The sequence below is a fragment of the Sphaerodactylus townsendi genome, linkage group LG14, assembly GCF_021028975.2.
Source record: "Sphaerodactylus townsendi isolate TG3544 linkage group LG14, MPM_Stown_v2.3, whole genome shotgun sequence".
NCBI classification, from domain to species: domain Eukaryota; kingdom Metazoa; phylum Chordata; class Lepidosauria; order Squamata; family Sphaerodactylidae; genus Sphaerodactylus; species Sphaerodactylus townsendi.
In genome coordinates, this window is record NC_059438.1 from 7,802,011 (window position 1) to 7,820,787 (window position 18,777).

At 48.2% G+C, this 18,777-nt stretch overlaps 1 protein-coding gene across 1 annotated transcript in view; it reads left to right on the forward strand.

Moving 5' to 3' along the window:
* The window catches only part of SLC12A3 (solute carrier family 12 member 3), a 30,305-nt gene extending 24,195 nt beyond the window's left edge, over positions 1-6,110 (forward strand). Inside the window, exons 21-26 of the mRNA XM_048516050.1 lie at positions 509-610; positions 1,351-1,462; positions 1,878-1,964; positions 2,862-2,997; positions 4,261-4,328; positions 5,412-6,110. Of these exons, the coding sequence (XP_048372007.1) occupies positions 509-610; positions 1,351-1,462; positions 1,878-1,964; positions 2,862-2,997; positions 4,261-4,328; positions 5,412-5,553 (647 nt within the window). The 3' untranslated portion in view covers positions 5,554-6,110. The remainder of the gene's footprint in view (positions 1-508; positions 611-1,350; positions 1,463-1,877; positions 1,965-2,861; positions 2,998-4,260; positions 4,329-5,411) is intronic.
* Positions 6,111-18,777: the final 12,667 nt, after the last annotated feature.

Here is an 18,777-nt window from a genome sequence, read left to right on the forward strand (position 1 = left end):
CCGGGGGCGAGGCATTCCTGGGCAGGACTGTGGCAAGGACGCAGCCACTGCACCGGTCCCTGGGCGGGAAACAAATGCACGCAGGCGCAGGCTGCCACGCACGCCGGTGCACCTCCTGCTAGACTGCTTCAAGTTCTGCGCACTACTGCTGAGAGGAGGGGCATAACTAAGGCAAAAATCATGTGGCAAAATCACCAATTAGTAACCCCCTCTCTGCACACACAAATAATTAGTAACCTACTCTCGGGAACCTGTGAGAACCTGCTGGATCCCACCTCTGTAATATAAATTCCTTTCTCATGTACCAGTCTGAAGTGATTGTACAATTGATTGACTTGACAATGTCAGGATTCTGAAGTGTCTAGAGTGACAGGTAGAGCATCTCTGTATAGCCAGTAGATTCATTTCATTGTTTGAGCAAATTATCATTCCACTGTGTGGGTTGCATTTGAAATCTTGGGCATGGTTTCTATTTCATACAACTAGGGTTTTTTTCCTGCATTTATAGTGGATCCTGATGCTCTGGTAGCAGAACAGCAGGCAAGCACTGTTTTCCAGGTGGAGCAAGGAAAGAAAACGATTGACATCTATTGGCTGTTTGATGATGGAGGTAATTTTGGTTCCTGAAAAAAATCTGAAAACTTTTTTTCATTTCTAGAATTGCATTCAAGCATGCCAAGTGCACGAATACCCAATATTTACCCTGTTTATATATAGGACTTACGGAAGAACAGTGATAAGAATACATTGCTGACTCACAAATAGTCTACAACAAAAGTGATCAGGAAACTCCCTTTAACCTGGAACGCTCTTCCTCCAGCAGTTAGGCCCCTACGGGACCTTGGGGAATTCCGCAGGGCCTGTAAAACTGAGCTGTTTCACCGGGCTTTTGGGGGGACCGGCCGCTGATTCCACCCCCTTCTTATTGCCCTGTTTACTGGCTGTGCACCTGACCATCTGCCAGCCCCCTCCCAGAATTCGTCCACTCCCAGGTCTTGATCGCCAGGGTGTGATGCCAGACGCCCCTTATTATTAATTATTAACTATTTATTGTGGATTGCTGCTGCTGTAGTTTTAAGATTTGTATTTTAACTGGGGTTATTCGATTTGTTTTATTATGGTTGTTCTTGTTTTGCTGTACACCGCCCTGAGCCCTTCGGGGGGTAGGGCGGTTTATCAAATTGAATTAATAATAATAATAATAACAACAACAACAACAACAACAATCTGGAGTACAACTTTTGCCCCTGTTTTTAGGGAGACTTATAGATGACTCCCTTCCAGACTTTTCATAATTACTCGAATTTGTTAGAATTAAAATAAACCATCTCATGCTCTTCCTTTTTGCAGGCCTGACTCTCTTGATCCCATACCTTCTTGGCCGCAAGAAGAGGTGGGGAAAATGCAAGATCCGGGTGTTTGTTGGTGGGCAGATCAACAGGATGGACGAAGAGAGGAAGGCGTGAGTTTTTTTTGCCAAGTGGTTAGAATTTTTCCAAGTGATATGGCTAGAATTTTGGCATAATTCAGAGGAAGTGGAATAATTCATAGTTGACCTTTGAATGATTGGGCAGAATCTTCCCAAAGATTTTCAGAGAGCTTCAGGTAAGATCAAAAATATCCAAGGTCCCTAAGTAATATGGACAAGATATCTGAGTAAGCACATGAGACCCCACTGAGCAAAACCTCTACCTATCCTCGCCTACTTACTAAAAGACTTATCGATGGGCCCCAGAATATGTGTTAGTGGGTGCCATGGCACCTGCAGGCACCTTGTTGGGGACGCCTGGTTTTGGGTGTGGAGAATGGACGTTCAGATAGCAAAGATGTGTTATTAAACACAGGAAACTCTCCTCTCCACTTCTCCTCTTTTACAGAATAGTTTCCCTGCTAAGCAAGTTCCGACTTGGATTCCACGAGGTGCACATCCTTCCAGATATCAATCAGAAACCTCGACCTGAACAGTAAATATGACTATAATAGTACTTTTGCTCACTCGTTTTGATTTCTAGCCTTGGTTCCTTCTACATGTATATATATTGTACAGACAAGTACAATTGTGGCCCAAAGCAAAGGAGTGTGAAGGACTTTACTAAGAGTGTGGGCAAGCAGAGGTGTCAGGGAAGCTTAAGGCCTAAGGTCACCCAGATAGAAATTGTTTAGAGCCATATATCAGTAATTTTTCCAGTTCAGTATGGTCTCTCAAATTTCTGTTCCTTGTAATTAGATTAGCCCAAAATATTTCACCTGTAAGAATCCAAATATCTGGATTCAACCATTACTAGTTTTAGAGACCTATGAGAATGTAATCCCTCTGCTATTATATTCTGTTCTTATTTCAAGTTGTTTGGAAGAGTATGCTTGGGGTGATTATTCTAATCAATTCTGTCTTTACATAAAGTAGGTTAAAGACAAATTCTGTCCTTACAATAATCTCATAAGGTAGGTTGCGATGCTATTAATGACTGGTTTAAAGTTGCCCAGTTACTAATGACTGCAACAGATTGATTGATGGATTCCTAACTAGTTCCCAATGGGAATCTGCCCATAGAATGTGATCCTAAATCTTCTCAGGAAAATTTTTTTTAACACATTGACATTACAACTGAAACATCCCAGCTTGAAAGTATCTCAACAAGAGAAAAGAATGAAGTTCAGGTTTTTAATAATTTCTGGCCCAAAGGTTAAGAGGTTTCTTATGAACTTATACCAGCACCTTTGGCTGATTGGGATCCATAGGGAACCAGTGGTTCAACTTTACGCTAAATATAGGAATCCACTGGAGAGGGAATAATCTTGGGAGGTTCTTTGTTACCAAGTGCGTATGGTTGCTCAGGCGGAATCAATGGCTTTTTTCACAGTGTGAAGAGATTTGATGACTTAATTGCCCCATTCAGACTTCATGATGGATTCAAAGATGAGACGGTGGTAAATGAGATGAGACATGACTGTCCGTGGAAGATTTCTGACGAAGAGGTCATCAAAAACAAAGCTAAGGTTTGGAACCAATGCTGCCGTGTATTACAGATGTTGCTGTCACAGATGAGGGGAGCTGCCCTTTGGGTGGTCCCAGGGCCTTAGTGCTTTCAGAGCTTCCAGAGGAAATTCTGAGCTCTCAAAAAGCCAACATGCTAAATTGGTAGTGGGAAAAGGATACCTCAAATCTAATTGCATGAATAAAACAGTACATGGTACAATCTGACTGGTGCCTTGGAGTGGCTTTGCATTGGTTCTGTTGAGCCAAAAACATGTGCAGCAAATGGGGGAGAGAGAAGCAGGATTTCTTGCTGTGGCCCTTGTGTTTCATGGCTCCTTGTGTTTCTGTCCAGGCCAGCCACAAAAACTTTCTCCTTCTGACTTCTGTGCAGTAGGTTCCCCCCCTCCCCCACTATTCTGTCAGTGAGTCCGTGCTGGACGTTAAACAGCCATTAAATAAGGAGTCAACCTAGCTCCTCTAAATGTACTGCTGTCCAGACAAACCCCTGGCCTAATCTGGAAAGCTTTATAGTCTTTCAAAATGGCCGCACAAGGGTGCAACATATGGAACTGAAGTTTCCCTGGTGGCTCCTGCCACTCTGTGGAGAAGGAAATGTGGCATTGTATGGCGGTATCGGGGTTAAGAGCGGGGGACTCTAATCTGGAGAATTGGGTTTGAATTCCCACTGCTCCACATAAAGTCTACCGGGTGACCTTGGGCCAGTCACAGTTCTTTCAGAACTCTCTCAACCCCAGCTTCTTCACAAGGTGCTAGTTATGGGGAGGGGAAGGGAATATGCAATTGTCAGCTGCTTTGAGAATCCACGAGGTTGAGAAATGCAGAGGATAAAAATCTTCTCTTCTTTTCCTCTGGGTTAGGAGAGTCTTGAAAATTTAGGGGGGGGGGAATCCTGGGGAGGGTGGGGTTTGGGGAGTGACCTCATCTGGGTATGATGTCATAGAGGTCACCCTCCAAAGCAGCCCTTTAGTGGAACTGACCTCTGTAGTCAGAAGAGTAGTTGTAATTTTGGGAGATTTCGAGGTCCCTCTCGGTAGTTGGCAACACTAGGAGGAAAAGGAGTCCATTTAGGGCCCAGCTACCCACAAAAGCAGGCAGTGCTAGCAAAGAGAGACTTCCCACGTCAGTTTCAGCACTTGAACTATGTCTGTATGGAATGTGAGTATATTTCTAGAGATGCATAAAAAAAGGCACCTGACCCAAAGTATATCTGTGTTATGGCAATCATGATCAATGGTAGTTTCTTCCCTCTTTCCTTCGCTCAGTCCCTTCGGCAAGTGAGGATGAATGAGATATTGCTGGATTACTCCCGGGATGCAGCCCTCATATTCATGTGAGTAAGAGGAATTACAATCGAACCAGAGTGCCTTTCATGAGGATAATTACAGACAGGTAGCTGTGTGAATCTGTTGCGGCAAAAACAAACAGCACCAAGCACCTAGCAGTTCCTAAAAGTCTAACGGAATCGGATCCCAGCACCAGCTATTCTGGACGAGAGCCCACATCTTCAAATGCAATCTCCTGTTTGTTTTAACGAGCTGAAATTTCACACCACTCATCAGGAACCTTCAAGGAGAAGCAAATTATGGAAATATATTGCTTAGCTCACACCTGTATAATACATAAACCACCATGCTGAAAGCAGCAACTGACCAGCTACCTCAGGAGCTTTGTAAGAATTCTCCCATTTCTGCAACTGCAGGCAGGCCCTAGAAACAGCGTGTTTACCAAGCTCAGGTGGGTGGGCGGGCAGGCGGGGAGGGGGTACCACATGTGGCTGCTGGTGGGGTGGGCTGCCTTGAGAGCCAGCGTGGTAAAGTGATTAAGAGCACCAATTTGATTCCCCGCTCTGCCACTTGAGTTGTGGAGGCTTATCTGGTGAACCAGATTAGCTTGTGCACTCCAACAAATGCCAGCTGGGTGACCTTGGGCTAGTCACAGTTATTTGGGGCTCTCTCAGCCCCACCTACCTCACAGGGTGTTTGTTGTGGCGGGGAAGGGAAAGGAGATTGTAAGCCCCTTTGAGTCTCCTTACAGGAATTGTTTGTGGTCAGATCAATTTTCATTGGGAAATAAGATGGAAGGGAGAGAAAATGCCACCCAGGAAGCTAATTCGGCCAAAGAATGACATAACTGTTCACTGCATACCTAGCTGTTCCATTCTTTAGAGCACAAGTCTTTCATGAGGTTCCATCTATCACTCCATGCTAAATTCATTAACAGTCCTATTACTTACAGTTTATACTTTTACACTGTCTAGTGGCCCAGCCAGCAAACTGCAGATTTTCACTGATGAAAGAAAGATACAAAACAAAACATTTGCCAACAGATCTGTCCTCTCTTTCCTCACAATTTCAATTCTAAACTAATAAAATGCAAACCACACTCACTACTGTATCTCTTGTCTCTATTGCAGAACGTTGCCGATAGGCAGAAAGGGAAGATGTCCCAGTAGCCTCTATATGGCCTGGCTGGAAACCCTGTCACAAGATCTGAGACCTCCTGTCATCCTGACCCGAGGCAATCAGGAGAACGTCTTGACATTTTACTGCCAGTAATTCTTGAACTGGGAAGAGTTCAGCGCTGGATCAAGAGGAAAACTTTCTTTGAACTGAGCCAGATCGTGTCTTTGGACATGCCTATTTACAGGGGTTCTGTTTCAGCTCGTGGAAGCCTTCAGTGAAGACTAGTACCAGACAGTTCTTGGACAACAAGAATTTCCTTCTTAGTCGTTTAAGAAGAATGGCATGGTGCATTACTGGAGACGTGACCTCATCAGTAGACTTTTAGATGGCGGGGAGAAGCCCTTTTTTGAGTGTGTGTGCTTTCAAGTCACAGCTGATTTTCAGTGACCCCACAAGGTTTTCTAGGCAAAAGATGTTTGAAGGTGGTTTGCCATTGACTGCATCCATGTCATGACCCTGATGTTCTTTGGAGGTTGCCCACCCAAATACTAACCAGGATCAACTCTGCTTAACTTCTGAGATCAGATGAGATCAGACTATCTTGAGGCTACTCAAGTCAGGCAGGAGAACATTTACAAAACAAGATATGTCAGAATATAATGGCATTTCCAAAGCTATGAAAACCAATGCAAATTCTATTTTGTACCTTTTATTAAGACTAACTAAAATAACACAACTGTGTGCTAGCTTTCATGTTCTCTGCAACCCTTCATTAGGCTGGATGTTCAAAAACAAACATGGTAGTGGGAGCTTCCAGACCATGATGTTAAAGCCCAATTGTCTCAGGGGCGTAACATCCATTGCCCAGGGCATCGGAATTTTGAGTCACGTGGGGGCATGTGAGCAATCCGTCTTTTTGTTTTTTCACATTTTGGCCTGCAGGGGGTGCATTTTTGGACGTATCGGCATCAAAATTTCAGGGTATCATCAGGAGACTGTCCTGATGATACCCCCCAGGTTTGGTGCAGTTTGGGTCAGGGGGGGGGCCTCTTTGGGCAGGGGAGTCGCTGGGGATGCTGCTGCCCTCCCGTGGCCAAAGGTGTGAATTACAAGCGCAACCCCCGCCACTGACCACGCGGCATTTCTCAGGTTATAGCTGCTATAATGTGGCGTGTCGGGGCCCCTGTGGGCAGGGGAGCCGCTGCGGAGGGCTCTCCGAAAGCGTGGTAATGCTTCCCGAGAACATGCTAACATTTTCTGAGAGCGTTGTAATGCTTCCCGAGAGTATGCTAACGCTGTCCGAGACTCCCCGATAACTCTCGGAAAGCGTTACAACGCTCTCGGACAGCGTTAGCATGCTCTCAAAGAGTGTTACCACCTGCCCAAGTGTTACCTGCCCAAAGAGGCTCAGACGCGCCACAACCTCGACGTGGGGCCTCGTGCGAAGGTGGCGCCTTAGGGTTCTCGGCTACATTGCTCTAACGGGCTGCCAAGCTCAAAGAGGCCTGGGAAGATAGCGGAATCCCCCCATAACATCCACATACGGTCTCGTGCGAAGGCGGAGGTCAGTGTGGCGTGGTCCCGGGGAGGGACGGGGGCTCTCCCGAGCATTGTGGGGCAGATTCTCCTCAGCTGCGGCACCTGATCAGGAGGGGGGGGAGGGGGTCCCGGGGGAGCCAGGCCAAGTGGGGGTGGCGTTTGAAGCCAATGACGGGAGCCCCTCCCTCCTTCCCCATCGCCTCCAGGGTGACGAGTCCCGAGAGAGAGCGCCGACTGGGCCGTGGCCCTTCCTCCTCCTCCTGCCGCTTGATTGGCCAGCGGGGTGCCAATATGTCATTTTGGCGCAGATATGTCTAAAAATGCACCCCTGCAGGCACCAATGGCCTGGTCCAAAAAAAAAAGTTTTGGGTAGTGGTGGGGTGGCCGCCCATGGGGGGGGGGGCATCCAACTCAGGTTTTGCCCAGGAGTCCAGTTTGCCTCGTTACGCCCCTGAATTGTCTGCCTGGTTGGGTGGAATGTTCAGTTGACTTCAGTGGGTGCATGGAATGTTGGGGAGGCGGAGCAAAACATGGCACCTGTCCAGTTGAAATTATAGAAACCAGTAGCTAAGCAAAAGTCTCTCTGATAGCAAATGGAATACACAGATCCCTGAAAGGCTAAGAAAAGAAAAGAAAAATCCTCCCCACCTTTGCCACTAGCAAAAGAGTGAGGAGGATGTCTACTCTTGGCCTTCTTAAATGAGGTAGCTGTTGCCGTGAGAGGAGGAATCCGAAGAGATGAAGCAGAAAAGCTGTTAGGATAAATGGAATGGCCCACCCGTCATCCAAACCTCCCCATTATTTTGTATCCCCTTTGGAAAAAAAATGTCACACACTGCTTGGCACACTACATCACAAAACTGGGATGCTACTCCCCCTGCTGGATAAATTAAAGTCTTGGCTAATGAGCAGGATATGATACCAAATGAAAAGGTGTATCAAAGCTACAACAGGGGACAAAGGAGAACCTACTACACCAAGGCAAAGGCGAAAATACAAGAATGCAAAATACATTACATTAATGTGAAAAAAAAGCAAAAATGTGTATACCACACACACACCCCAAAAAAGTGCATAAATAGGTGCATTAGTGTAATATGTCATAATTCTGTAACAGAATCATTGGTAATTCAATAGGTCTTAAGTCCAAAAGATTCTGAAATGGTATCCCATAGTACAGGGTCCTCTTGTAATTGTTGGCAGTTTCAACGATTAGTCACACATGAAAGACCGTCTTACCCCATATGTCCCGAACCGGTCTCTGCGTTCGGCAGAGGCCAATTTACTGGTGATCCCTGCCCCTTCAATGATGCGGCTAGCCTCCACCCGGGCCAGGGCTTTTACTGCCCTGGCCCCGGCCTGGTGGAATGCTCTTCCCCCAACTGTCAGGGCCCTGCGGGATCTTAATGAGTTCCGCAGGGCCTGTAAGACCGAGCTTTTCTGCCGGGCCTTCGGGGAGGCTGGCTGCTGATGGGCCTCCCCCCCCCCCCCATAACATCAGTGGATCCTGCCGTTCCTTCCCCTTTTCTTTTAGGGGATTTGATAGTTGGTGCCATCTGTTATGCTGATTAGTATGCTGCGTTTTAATGGGGTGGGATTTATTTATATAGAGCCAACTTAATTAATATTTAACTGATTTTAGTCTTTGATTTTATTGCGCTCTATTCATGTTTTGTTCACCGCCCTGAGCCCCCCGGGGGAGGGCGGTCATATAAATATAAATAATAATAATAATAATAATAATAATAATAATAATAATAATAATAATAATAATAATAATAATAATAATAAAAAAAAGTCAAATACGGACAATGAAGATGGAGAGTTCCAGATAAGACACCCGTTTCGCCCTCGGTTTCATGGGCTTGGTCACTTCCAACAACTTGATATCATGTCCCGTCTTGGGAATCAATCTGAAGCATAATAATCATGAAAGCCTTCTTGTATTCCCATAAATGTAGGACTGTGCACCCACAAGTCAAATAGTAATACAGTAATAGGAAACATTGGAGGGTAGGCAACAGTCAGTAAATTACCGAGACTTCTCCTCTCATCTTCAAAAGAATTATGCTGACTAGGCTGAGATAAAAAGTAAAATGGAAATTAAGTGGCACTTTTAAGACTAGCCACGTTCAGTGCAGCATGAAACAGGATGTCACCGGATATCTACTTCTTCATTCTATTGGTTCTGTTATGTGAAAAGTCCATCTGTGTGTGGCGAAGGAGCATCAATCTACATCTGGTATAAAATGGGTTAATTTTTGCAAGACCATTACAGATACAGAAAGAGAAAAAGGGAAGTGAGATGAACTGGTTTCAAAACAAGCTAGGCTGTATCCAGCACATGGTCTACTTACCATCATCCTAGAAACAGACGCTGTTTGCTAACCGAGTCTAAATTGGATACTTTGCAGTCACTTGTTTGTTGAGAATCTGTACCTTGCTTTTTGCGGTCAAAGACTTTCTCAGAGCCGCTAACAAAAATCATTTACATTTGCAAAAAGTTGCTAAATTGAACATTAAAACAACCTGATGTCTTACTTAAGAGAGAGGATAGTGAGGGTCAAACAGTCCCGTCTTGTTGTTGTGGGTTTTCCAGGCTGTGTGGCCATGGTCTGGTGGATCTTGTTCCTAACGTTTCGCCTGCATCTGTGGCTGGCATCTTCAGAGGTGTATCACAGAGAGAAGTCTGTTACACACTGTGTCTACACCTCTGAAGATGCCAGCCACCAATGCAGGTGAAACGTTAGGAGCAAGATCTACCAGACCACAGCCACACAGCCCAGAAAGCCCACAACAACCAGTTGAATCCGGCTGTGAAAGCCTTTGACAGTCCTGTCTTGCTCAGATCAGGCCTTCCCTTGGCTGTTGGATAGCTTACTAGCAATGCCAGTTTTTCAAAACTTGCTTTGGCAGAAGGTGCCACCACAGCCCAAGGATCTTCATTATGTTATTGAACATAAGTTGCGTGTCTGCAACAAAATATTTTAAACAATTCATTCTTTTCAAAAGCATTCTGTCAACTAGAGCGTCTGCCTGGAATGTTGATATTGCTATTAGAATTATGCATAACTTAACTACCCTGGCCTAGGTTACCCTGTCTCATTACCCTGGCCTAGGTTACCCTGGCCTAGGTTACCCTGTCTCATTAGATCTCAGAAGTTGTGCAGGGTTGACCCTGATTAGTACTTGGATGGGTGACGACCAAGGGAATCCAGAGTGGCTAAGAAGAGGCAGGCAATGGCAAACTACACCAGTGTGGTATAGTGGTTAAGAGCAGATGGATTCTAATCTGGAGAACCAGGTTTGATTCCACACTCCTCCACCTGAGTGGCAGAGGCTTATCTGGTGAACCAGATGGGTTTCTGCACTTCTGCATTCCTGCTGGGTGACCTTGGGCTAGTCCCAGTTCTTCGGAACTCTCTCAGCCCCTCCTACCTCACAATGTGTCTGCTGTGGGGAGAGGAAGGAAAAGGAGCTTGTAAGCCACTTTGAGTATAAATCCAGACTCTTTTCTTCTTCGTCTTCGTCTTCGTCTTCTTCTTCTTCGTCTTCTTCTTTTTCTTGTCCCTTGCCTTGCAAATCCTACAGGGTTGCCATAGGTCAGCCGTGACTTGACGGAACGTTCCACTGTAACCTCACTGCCTGGCATTTTGTGATTGGCTGTAGTAGTGCACTGCCGACCCAGCAGTGCCGTAGTAGAACGTTGGGACGCCAACGGACCTACGACCTTGCTGGTCGCACCGCACCCCCACTCCTCATCCCCCCATGAGTCACGGGTCATGAACTGCCCACCAATCATCGGGCTTAGTGGACAATGGTCTTGCCCCAGGTGATTAGGCTTCAGACGCTTTACGCCCTTCCTCAAGACGTGAAGCCAGATGAGATCATGTATCACATGGTGATCTCCCAATTCTCCCGCTTCGAACCTCCCCCGTCCTCCTCCTACACTCGAGCAGAGTAACAAATAGGTGTTGTGCCAGGAACCGGCAGACGGAGATTCGCTAGGGAACACGACCTCGGGTCTCCCGCTAAGCGACATCTCACTAGATGTTATCTCCGCTCGCTCTGCTTCTTGCGCTTCGACCACGGGCTTCCATCAAGCTGGTGCCTAAATCCTGAATCTTCGGAACCTCCACCTGCTCACCGCCGCTTCTGGGAAATACATATCAAGTCCTGGATCGCGATCCAGGGACTTCGCTTTCGTATCAAAGCCAACTTCCTTCGGATCGGGCGATTCAGAGACATCGCTGGCCCTGGTGGACACTCTTCGTCCGATTTGAACACCGGGTGAGCATGGGAGCTTGCAAAGCAGGGCTTATGACAAGCACCTGATCTAACTGAAAGCTGCTAACTAAATGGCGGCAGGGTCCCCGTGAAGAGAAGGAGCTGGCGCTAAATTGGTTGAGGAGATTGAAGCTCAGTGTCCATGGTACCCAGAGGGGGGGGACATTGAATCTTAAGGACTGGGAAAACATCGGGCCATTCTTCGACAGAGCCCTCGCTACCGATGTCGCCGCTACTGACGCGGAGAGGGCACACGTTTTGTCGCCATCAGCCTGCAGACCTATGGCTCCCCTTGCTGTAGGCCTCTTCGATCTTTCACCTTCAATTTCAACCCCGAATTTTCTATCCACTCAAAATTGACGCTTCGTCCTCCTTCTGCCCCCCCCCTCGCCCAATACCCATTTCAAACTCTCCCGCTGCCTCAGTCAGCCTCCTTGCTCCGCCTTTCCATTTTCCGAAGCCACTGCATCTACAGCGCCATATTTTAATGGCGCTGGTTAAAACTCTCGCGAACGCTATTAGCCAATTTATCTGCAGAAGAAAGAAACCCTTGACGGAAGACGACGTGAGATTCTCTGTGACAGCCCCGCCCATTTCACAGATACCTCGAGGGGAGGGTGGTCATCCGGCGTATTGTCGGTGCACCGCCTCTAAGCTATAACATCCTTACTGAGCCCTAAAGCACGCGGATCGAGCTACCAGCTCCCTACGCGGAGAGGTGGCATGCTGGAGGCCATCGCAAGGAACCACCTATCGGTTCTAGATAATTGAAGACTACACCTCGTGATGCCTTGAGCCCCGGCAATACCTAGGTCTGGGAAAGTGAGTTCCGCCAGCAGTGCTTCAACAGAGCAGCCACCTCTGGCGGGCGCCTCTACACCGCCGGGCCAGCTTTACGCTCGGATGCTTTACAATCCCAACGATCAGATTAATCCTGCCTGAGGTCACCTACGGTCGCCTTCTGAGTGCTCTCTATAAGGCATTTGTCAAAGTCCCCAATGCCGCCAGCTAACCCAGAGTTTCTCCTCCATCCGCAAAACCCCTGCGAGCCCTATGTCAATTTGTGAACAGGTTCCAGGAAGCCATGGTGTAGATAGCGAGAGTCAAAAACGAGCTCCCTTGGCGCGCCGCAAAGAGAACGCTTCCACGGAGTGCCGAGGGCAATCACGGGCCTGGGCAAAATCCTGAACTGGCCGATATGCTTAAGGCTTGCCAGGACATCGGGTCCTCCGCCTTTACCAAGTTAGCCTCCGCCGCAGGCACTTCCACCGGGCGGAGACAGGTCTCAGGATGACTGCTTTAACCGCGCAGACCCCGACACTTCCGGTATGGTGGCAGCTCCGCGGGGGGCTTACAACCCTGACATGAGGAGGGTCCTCCTCAGGAGGAGAAGGCCACCTAAACCCAGCCTACGCTGCCAGAAAGGCTTCCGGCTGGAGGAAACGCACTGCCCGCCGGGAAACTCCCGCCCGGCTGCCTCCCCAGCCCAGGACCAAGGAGGAGAGTACTAGAGCAGACCCAAACGCCGCTGCTGCCCCTCGCCAAACCACCCCTCGGGTATCTCGCCGCATGCACCCAGCCCATCTCCTTCAAGTTCCCCACGAGGTTCTCGCCGCCCCAACCTATGATTCCAGCCCATCCTCTACCGGGACTATTGGGCTGGGAAGCGTTAAAGGCCTCCGCTGAATAGACTGTTCATCGTCCCCGAGCGACTGGAATTTAATTTAATTGGCACCTGGAATTCATCCTTCCAGGTCTGGACAAACATCCCACAGGAGCTGCCCGCCGGAGCGTTAAGGCGCCAGCTGATTCTTCTTGCCCCATGCGCCGCCCGCTGCCGCACTCCAATAAAGGCTACGAACCAGCAGCCAACATGGCGAGGCCTACACCACCGCCGCAGCGGTGGAGACGCCTATCGAGCTCCCGCCCATATCTGGAGCTCGCCTATAGAAGGGATGTAAGTCTGGCGCTCGGTGGACACCAGCGCTTGATAAAGCCACTGCTATCAGAGCAGCCGAGTGGCCCGGACCAGTGGTCAATCGAGGCTTGCCCGCGACATCTGGGGTGGGGCAAACTCCCGAGACGGAGCATCCGGGCCCGCCACGCATCAACAGCCCAGGGCTCGAAAGGAAGTCACAGTCCCCCCCATCGCTTTTAGACATCCATGTCAATCTCTGGGGAAGGACCCTCATGAGTCAGGTTAAAACGAATTTGGTTCCGGTGATGCTGGTAAAGCTCGCTACATCACTGATCCAATCGCCTCCAAGACTGCTTACACTTCCATATGAAACCGTTTCCTCCCTCCTCTCTCCTTCTGTTTTTCGACTGTAGAGTATGGAGGGCAAATTGGCTGACTGGCCCTCCTGGATAGGGAAATCTGGGCCCGCCCTGATACCGCCAGCACTGTCGACAGGTCTCCAGTTTAAGGGGAAGTGGTGACGCATTATAGCACTATCATCACTTAAGATGCTTGGCCGAGTGGTTTCCGGGCGGGCAGCATCTCCAAAGATAATCTCGATCAAAACCTTAGCACCATCCAAGCTTCCTGCATTAGCCAGTTCTCATACGTGTTAACCCTTTGCAGAAACCCCTTCCTTTTTTCTTTGTGTGTATGCAGGAATTTGCCTCTAATTGCCTGATTGCTTTATCTCCTCGATGTACCTTATCCCCAAAAAGGTGCTTCCAAAGCCCCTTTTTGTGTTACCATTACATGCATACCACAATCCCCAGGACCTCGGCCTTGCTCCTCCTTCCTCTCAGAGGCTCGGACCTCGCTTTGACGCACTTGATGACGCTTCTGGTTGACATTTCCTACCAGGGTCGCCTTCTACCTCCTGCCCTCCTTAAGTCATCAACCAAAGAAAGAGGAGTAGGCGGTTCCTGGTGAGGGTTTGCATTGTGCAACCTTCACAGGTGCTGCAAAAAACGTTTCCTCTTCCTTCCTATATTAAATCTAAACACTAAATCCTCATCCCGCATCTCCGCCATCCGCCGAATTGAGAGCTCGGCGCGGACCTCGGGCCTGCAATCCAGCAAGTGCTTTCAGTCCTCTTCCTACAGGTCCTCAGGTGGGATCTATTCGCCATTAGGTAGCCAACCCATGGAATGTAGGCGCCAGGAGGAAACCAACCCTATCCCGGAGATGGAACGCGATCTTCTCTAAAGGATCCCGCTCATGTGGGTTCAACAGGAAACGCCGGCCAGCTTCAAAGACCCGTAATGACCTGGGGAGACGCCATGCATCACCACAAGCTCCTAGAGCTGCTGCGCCAGCAAGACCACCTCCCGGTGACACCCGAGAGAACCTCTAAAGCCGCATCATCACTGCCAACTCGGCGGCCACCATCCTTTGCTCGCGTTTCATGCCTCCTGCCGATGGCGACCGCCACCCCTGACGAAGCCACCAGACCAACATCTGGGAGCAGCGCTTCTGCTGCCGCTGCCAACGCCTCATCCTTCTGCCTGCCAGTACTTCCAGGGAGTCGGAGCTCAAGCTCCTGCCTGCCTCGCCTGCAGTGCTCGAGACTTCCTACGGGATGCTGGGCTAAGCCCCTTCATGAATGCCTCATCCATCAGGTGGGGTACCTCTATGAGCTGCTTCTACTGGGGACCTGTCGTCTAAAACTCCCTTCGCTGGCGCTCTTTGTCACTTCAAGACTGTCGCTAACTTCACTTTAATTCTCCTTAACACCTGGCGCCGCATCATCGGGCGAGCTAAACGGGAACCGAATTCGCCTCCATTCGCCGCTCCGCCAATTGAATCGCACGACATGGAGGACATTCCCTGTTCGAAACATCCTGCTCCCCAGGGCTGGTTCTGACCCAAGCGGGAGAGGACGCGAATTCATATTCCCCGCTCTAATTTCTGCCGGAACTTTGTTGCCTCAGTCGCCTTCACCATTGTCCTACCCCAGGCTCCACTCGGAGTCTGGACGCCGCCAGCCGGGCCCGGCTTGCCTTTCGGACCCTCTTGTTTGAGCGACGTGCTGTCAGCCTCTCTCCGGCCGAGTTCACCTCGCGACTTCCTAGTGGGAGTCCCCGGACTCCGCTTCTTACAATGCTAAGACTATTGGCCGGCTGGCCTGTGCCCTGCGGTCCATCAACTCCACCTCCACCAGCTTCTGATGCCCTGGCCTCGAAAGCAGCAGGAACTCACAAGCCGCACTTAGACAATCGCGCCGCTTATTGATTACTTGTTATTATTGCATCACCAAGGTTGTGAGAATGTACATAATATGTGTTGTTTTAATCTTCTGATAATTCCCAGTTGATTCATATGAGTACGCGGAGCTGCACAGTTGTATCTAATCTGAAGTATGATGTTTTGCCCCATTGGTGGTCAGCCCCTCTGAGCTGGCCGTCGAGTGATGGTTGATGCTACGCCAGCTCTGCATTGGTTTAATTCGCGTCTTCGCTATCGGATCTTGTTTCGCTCAATGCGTGTCTACTATTGCCTGTAACGCGGTGTAAGAAACCCCCAATTTCCCTTGCCCCTGTTGCCTCTAATGTTACAAGCAGCTCGTCAGCTTGACCAGATGGCGAGGAGACAAGGCCCCTTTGGGTTCCGCCTCTTTAGCATTTCGTCCCCTTTTTCTAAAATGTAAAAGGAGAGATGGGGACTGCCTTCACCCAGCAGTGCCGAGTAGAACGTTGGGACGCTTAACGACTCACGACCCAGCAATGCACCGCACTTCTACCTCTCTATCCTCGGCGAGTCACGGGTCATGAACTGCCTGGCTCAATCACCGGGCGCAGGGACAATGGTCTTGCCCCCAGGTGAGGATTAGGCTCAGACGCTTTACGCCTCCCTTCTCTCCGGCAGACGTAGCTGTGATGAGATCATGCATCGCATGGTGATCTCCACCTTTCCCTCCCGAACTCCCCGTCCTCCTCCTACACGCTCGGAGCAGAGTAACAATAAAGGTGCCAGGAACCTGAGATTCAGGAACACCGGACTCCGGTCTCCCTGCTGGCGCATCTCCACCAGATTGCACATTCCCTGCCTCGTTCTTGCGCTGACCACGTGGGTCGACTACAATTGGCCCCACTTTCTGTGGCAGCCATTTTATATCTGTGCTCACCACCCTGTCTCAAAATTCAAAAGGTGCTTGCAGGTGTGAAAAGATTCGGAACCCCTGCCTTAAACAGTTTGTATGCTTCTAAAGTACTGGAAAATTAATAGTGAACAAGGTCTACATGCTACAGCATCACAACATGTATATGTTTTGGTAATCGATAGAACAAATCCTTTGTATCGCTGTCTTAAACCAGGGCTTTCTCCAAATTGTAAGACAATAATGCTGAAACCTTAGAAGTCTAGCTGTGGGATACGAGCTTTCTTCAAGAACTGGCTCTGCAGGACTGGTGAAAGACAAAACTAATACTGGCAAATGGGAAGTATAGTAAGAATAACACAGAGAAGTGCCCTCTGGAAATAAACAGTTTATTGCTCCAAGCTTTTTGTTTTCAGCTACCATTCTAAGGGTTCTATTCTTATGATATGATCTGTTCCTAACTCCATCAATCCCTTATGCTGCAGTAAACAATTGTGTGTGGGTTTTACAATGTAATGAAGGGCAGAAAGGTCATTTTAGCACGTCTTACAGGTTTGTAAATAGCTTCAGGATTGCATCAGTCACTGAACCTGAAAAAAAAACTTCAGTTCTTGAGCAATGTGAAACAAACACCTGTGTCTACGTTCAAAAGCCAAGAATAGCTCTACATATTTCAGAAAGAATGTTGACAGAGGATTGCTGGTAACAGGCTGCAGTTTCACACAGAGATAAGCATGGTGTGCCTTATAATCCAACTGTATCTGTTTTAATAGGCATGGTGGCTATTTTTCTTATTGGGAGAGCAGACCGTTTGGGGTCTCAGTCTCCAGACTGCATAATATCACAAAATGTTGAATCCGTGGTCAATCTTTGACCATTTATGGTTGGCTGTTTGCTTCACAGTGGGGTGTTCCTGTGTTTTTGTGTTAACTCAGTGAAGTGTAGGGACAGCTGAGCCGAGCCACCATTTTGCCCACCCCCCATTCCATTTGGATAGGTTGCCTGATGCCTTTTTTAAAAAAACAACAACTTGGGTTTAACTGGTTCTGATGGGTTTTCCGGGCTGTGTGGCCGTGGTCTGTTGGATCTTGTTCCTAACGTTTCGCCTGCATCTGTGGCTGGCATCTTCAGAGGTGTATCACAGAGGGAAGTCTGAGAGACACCTCTGAAGATGCCAGCCACAGATGCAGGCGAAACGTTAGGAACAAGATCCAACAGACCACGGCCACACAGCCCGGAAAACCCACCAGAACCAGTTGAATCCAGCCGTGAAAGCCTTCAACAATACATTGAAAACCTGGGTTTAAATTGTCCTATCACTCCTGTGACAGACCTACAGCATTAAAATAATAAAATAATAAAAAGAAGCCACTCTGATCCTCCTGAAAAGCTGGCCTGAAGAGTGGGCATAACAGCTGCTATGTGTCAGGGGAAGGCGGGGATGAGTGGGAATATCTAAAGAAAGCTGGACACACACTGTTCCCCTTTGCTCTCCCTGCCAACGGAAACAACAGTTCACACTTTAACTTTCAGAAACAGCAAAAGGAGCCTGACGTGAAAGTGCGGTGAATTCTGAAAAGGGGGGGAAGGTACATAACCGAGATTCAAACCCTAAGCGAATGCCCCACACACGTTTCATACAAAGGAGAGCCCAAGTGTGTAAATGGCCTTTGGTTTGCAGTACTTTTCCATGGTTGGCTGAGAGCAGCAATTTGAGGCCAGCAGTTGCAACAACATTGTTGTGGGGTTGCTAATAGTACAAAGACTTTACTAGAAAGTGCTTGTGTGACATCACACCTGAGCATGCCATTGTTAAGTACAGACATGCTATCTTTGTCCATCCTGAATCTATCGTCCATTAACATTTTTGGGGATGGGAAGAAAAAAGCTTGCTAAACCCACTCTCTGCCCCATGTATAATTTTATAAACCTGTACCCATTTTAGTGGGCTTACATTGCAATAACTCTGCACTGCATTGGACTGTGACACACACAGGCAGTAGATTGTTATGATCTGTCTTGTAAAAACATAATCACTATGGCAATTAAGATGTTTGCCACTGATAGCTTACTTCTCCATTTTTTTTCATTCTTAACTGAAAGCACAGAATGGCCTGCACTATTTCTTTCCTGTAGGTTAAAAAAACCATTTAGAAGGAGTGAAATGGTAGTATTAGAGATAATCTCAGGAAATGACTTTTTATTAAAGATACAGCTTTTCCTACACTGATGGTCTTGCAGGCTTAAACATATTGCATTGCTCTTTATCCCCCCCTCCCCCCGCCCCACACACACATGTTAGAAACGTGGGTCCAAGGACCCTCAAAATAATCTGGACAAAGTTTATTGGTTTACAGTCTTGCAAGATTGGGTGTCCACTCAGTAGTAGGCAAACCCTTCCTTTGTTCTACAACAGTTTATATTACTTTTTCAGGACCACCCAATCCCTCCCTCACTTCTCTATTGGCTAGGAGATGAGGGCCATAGCCTATTACAA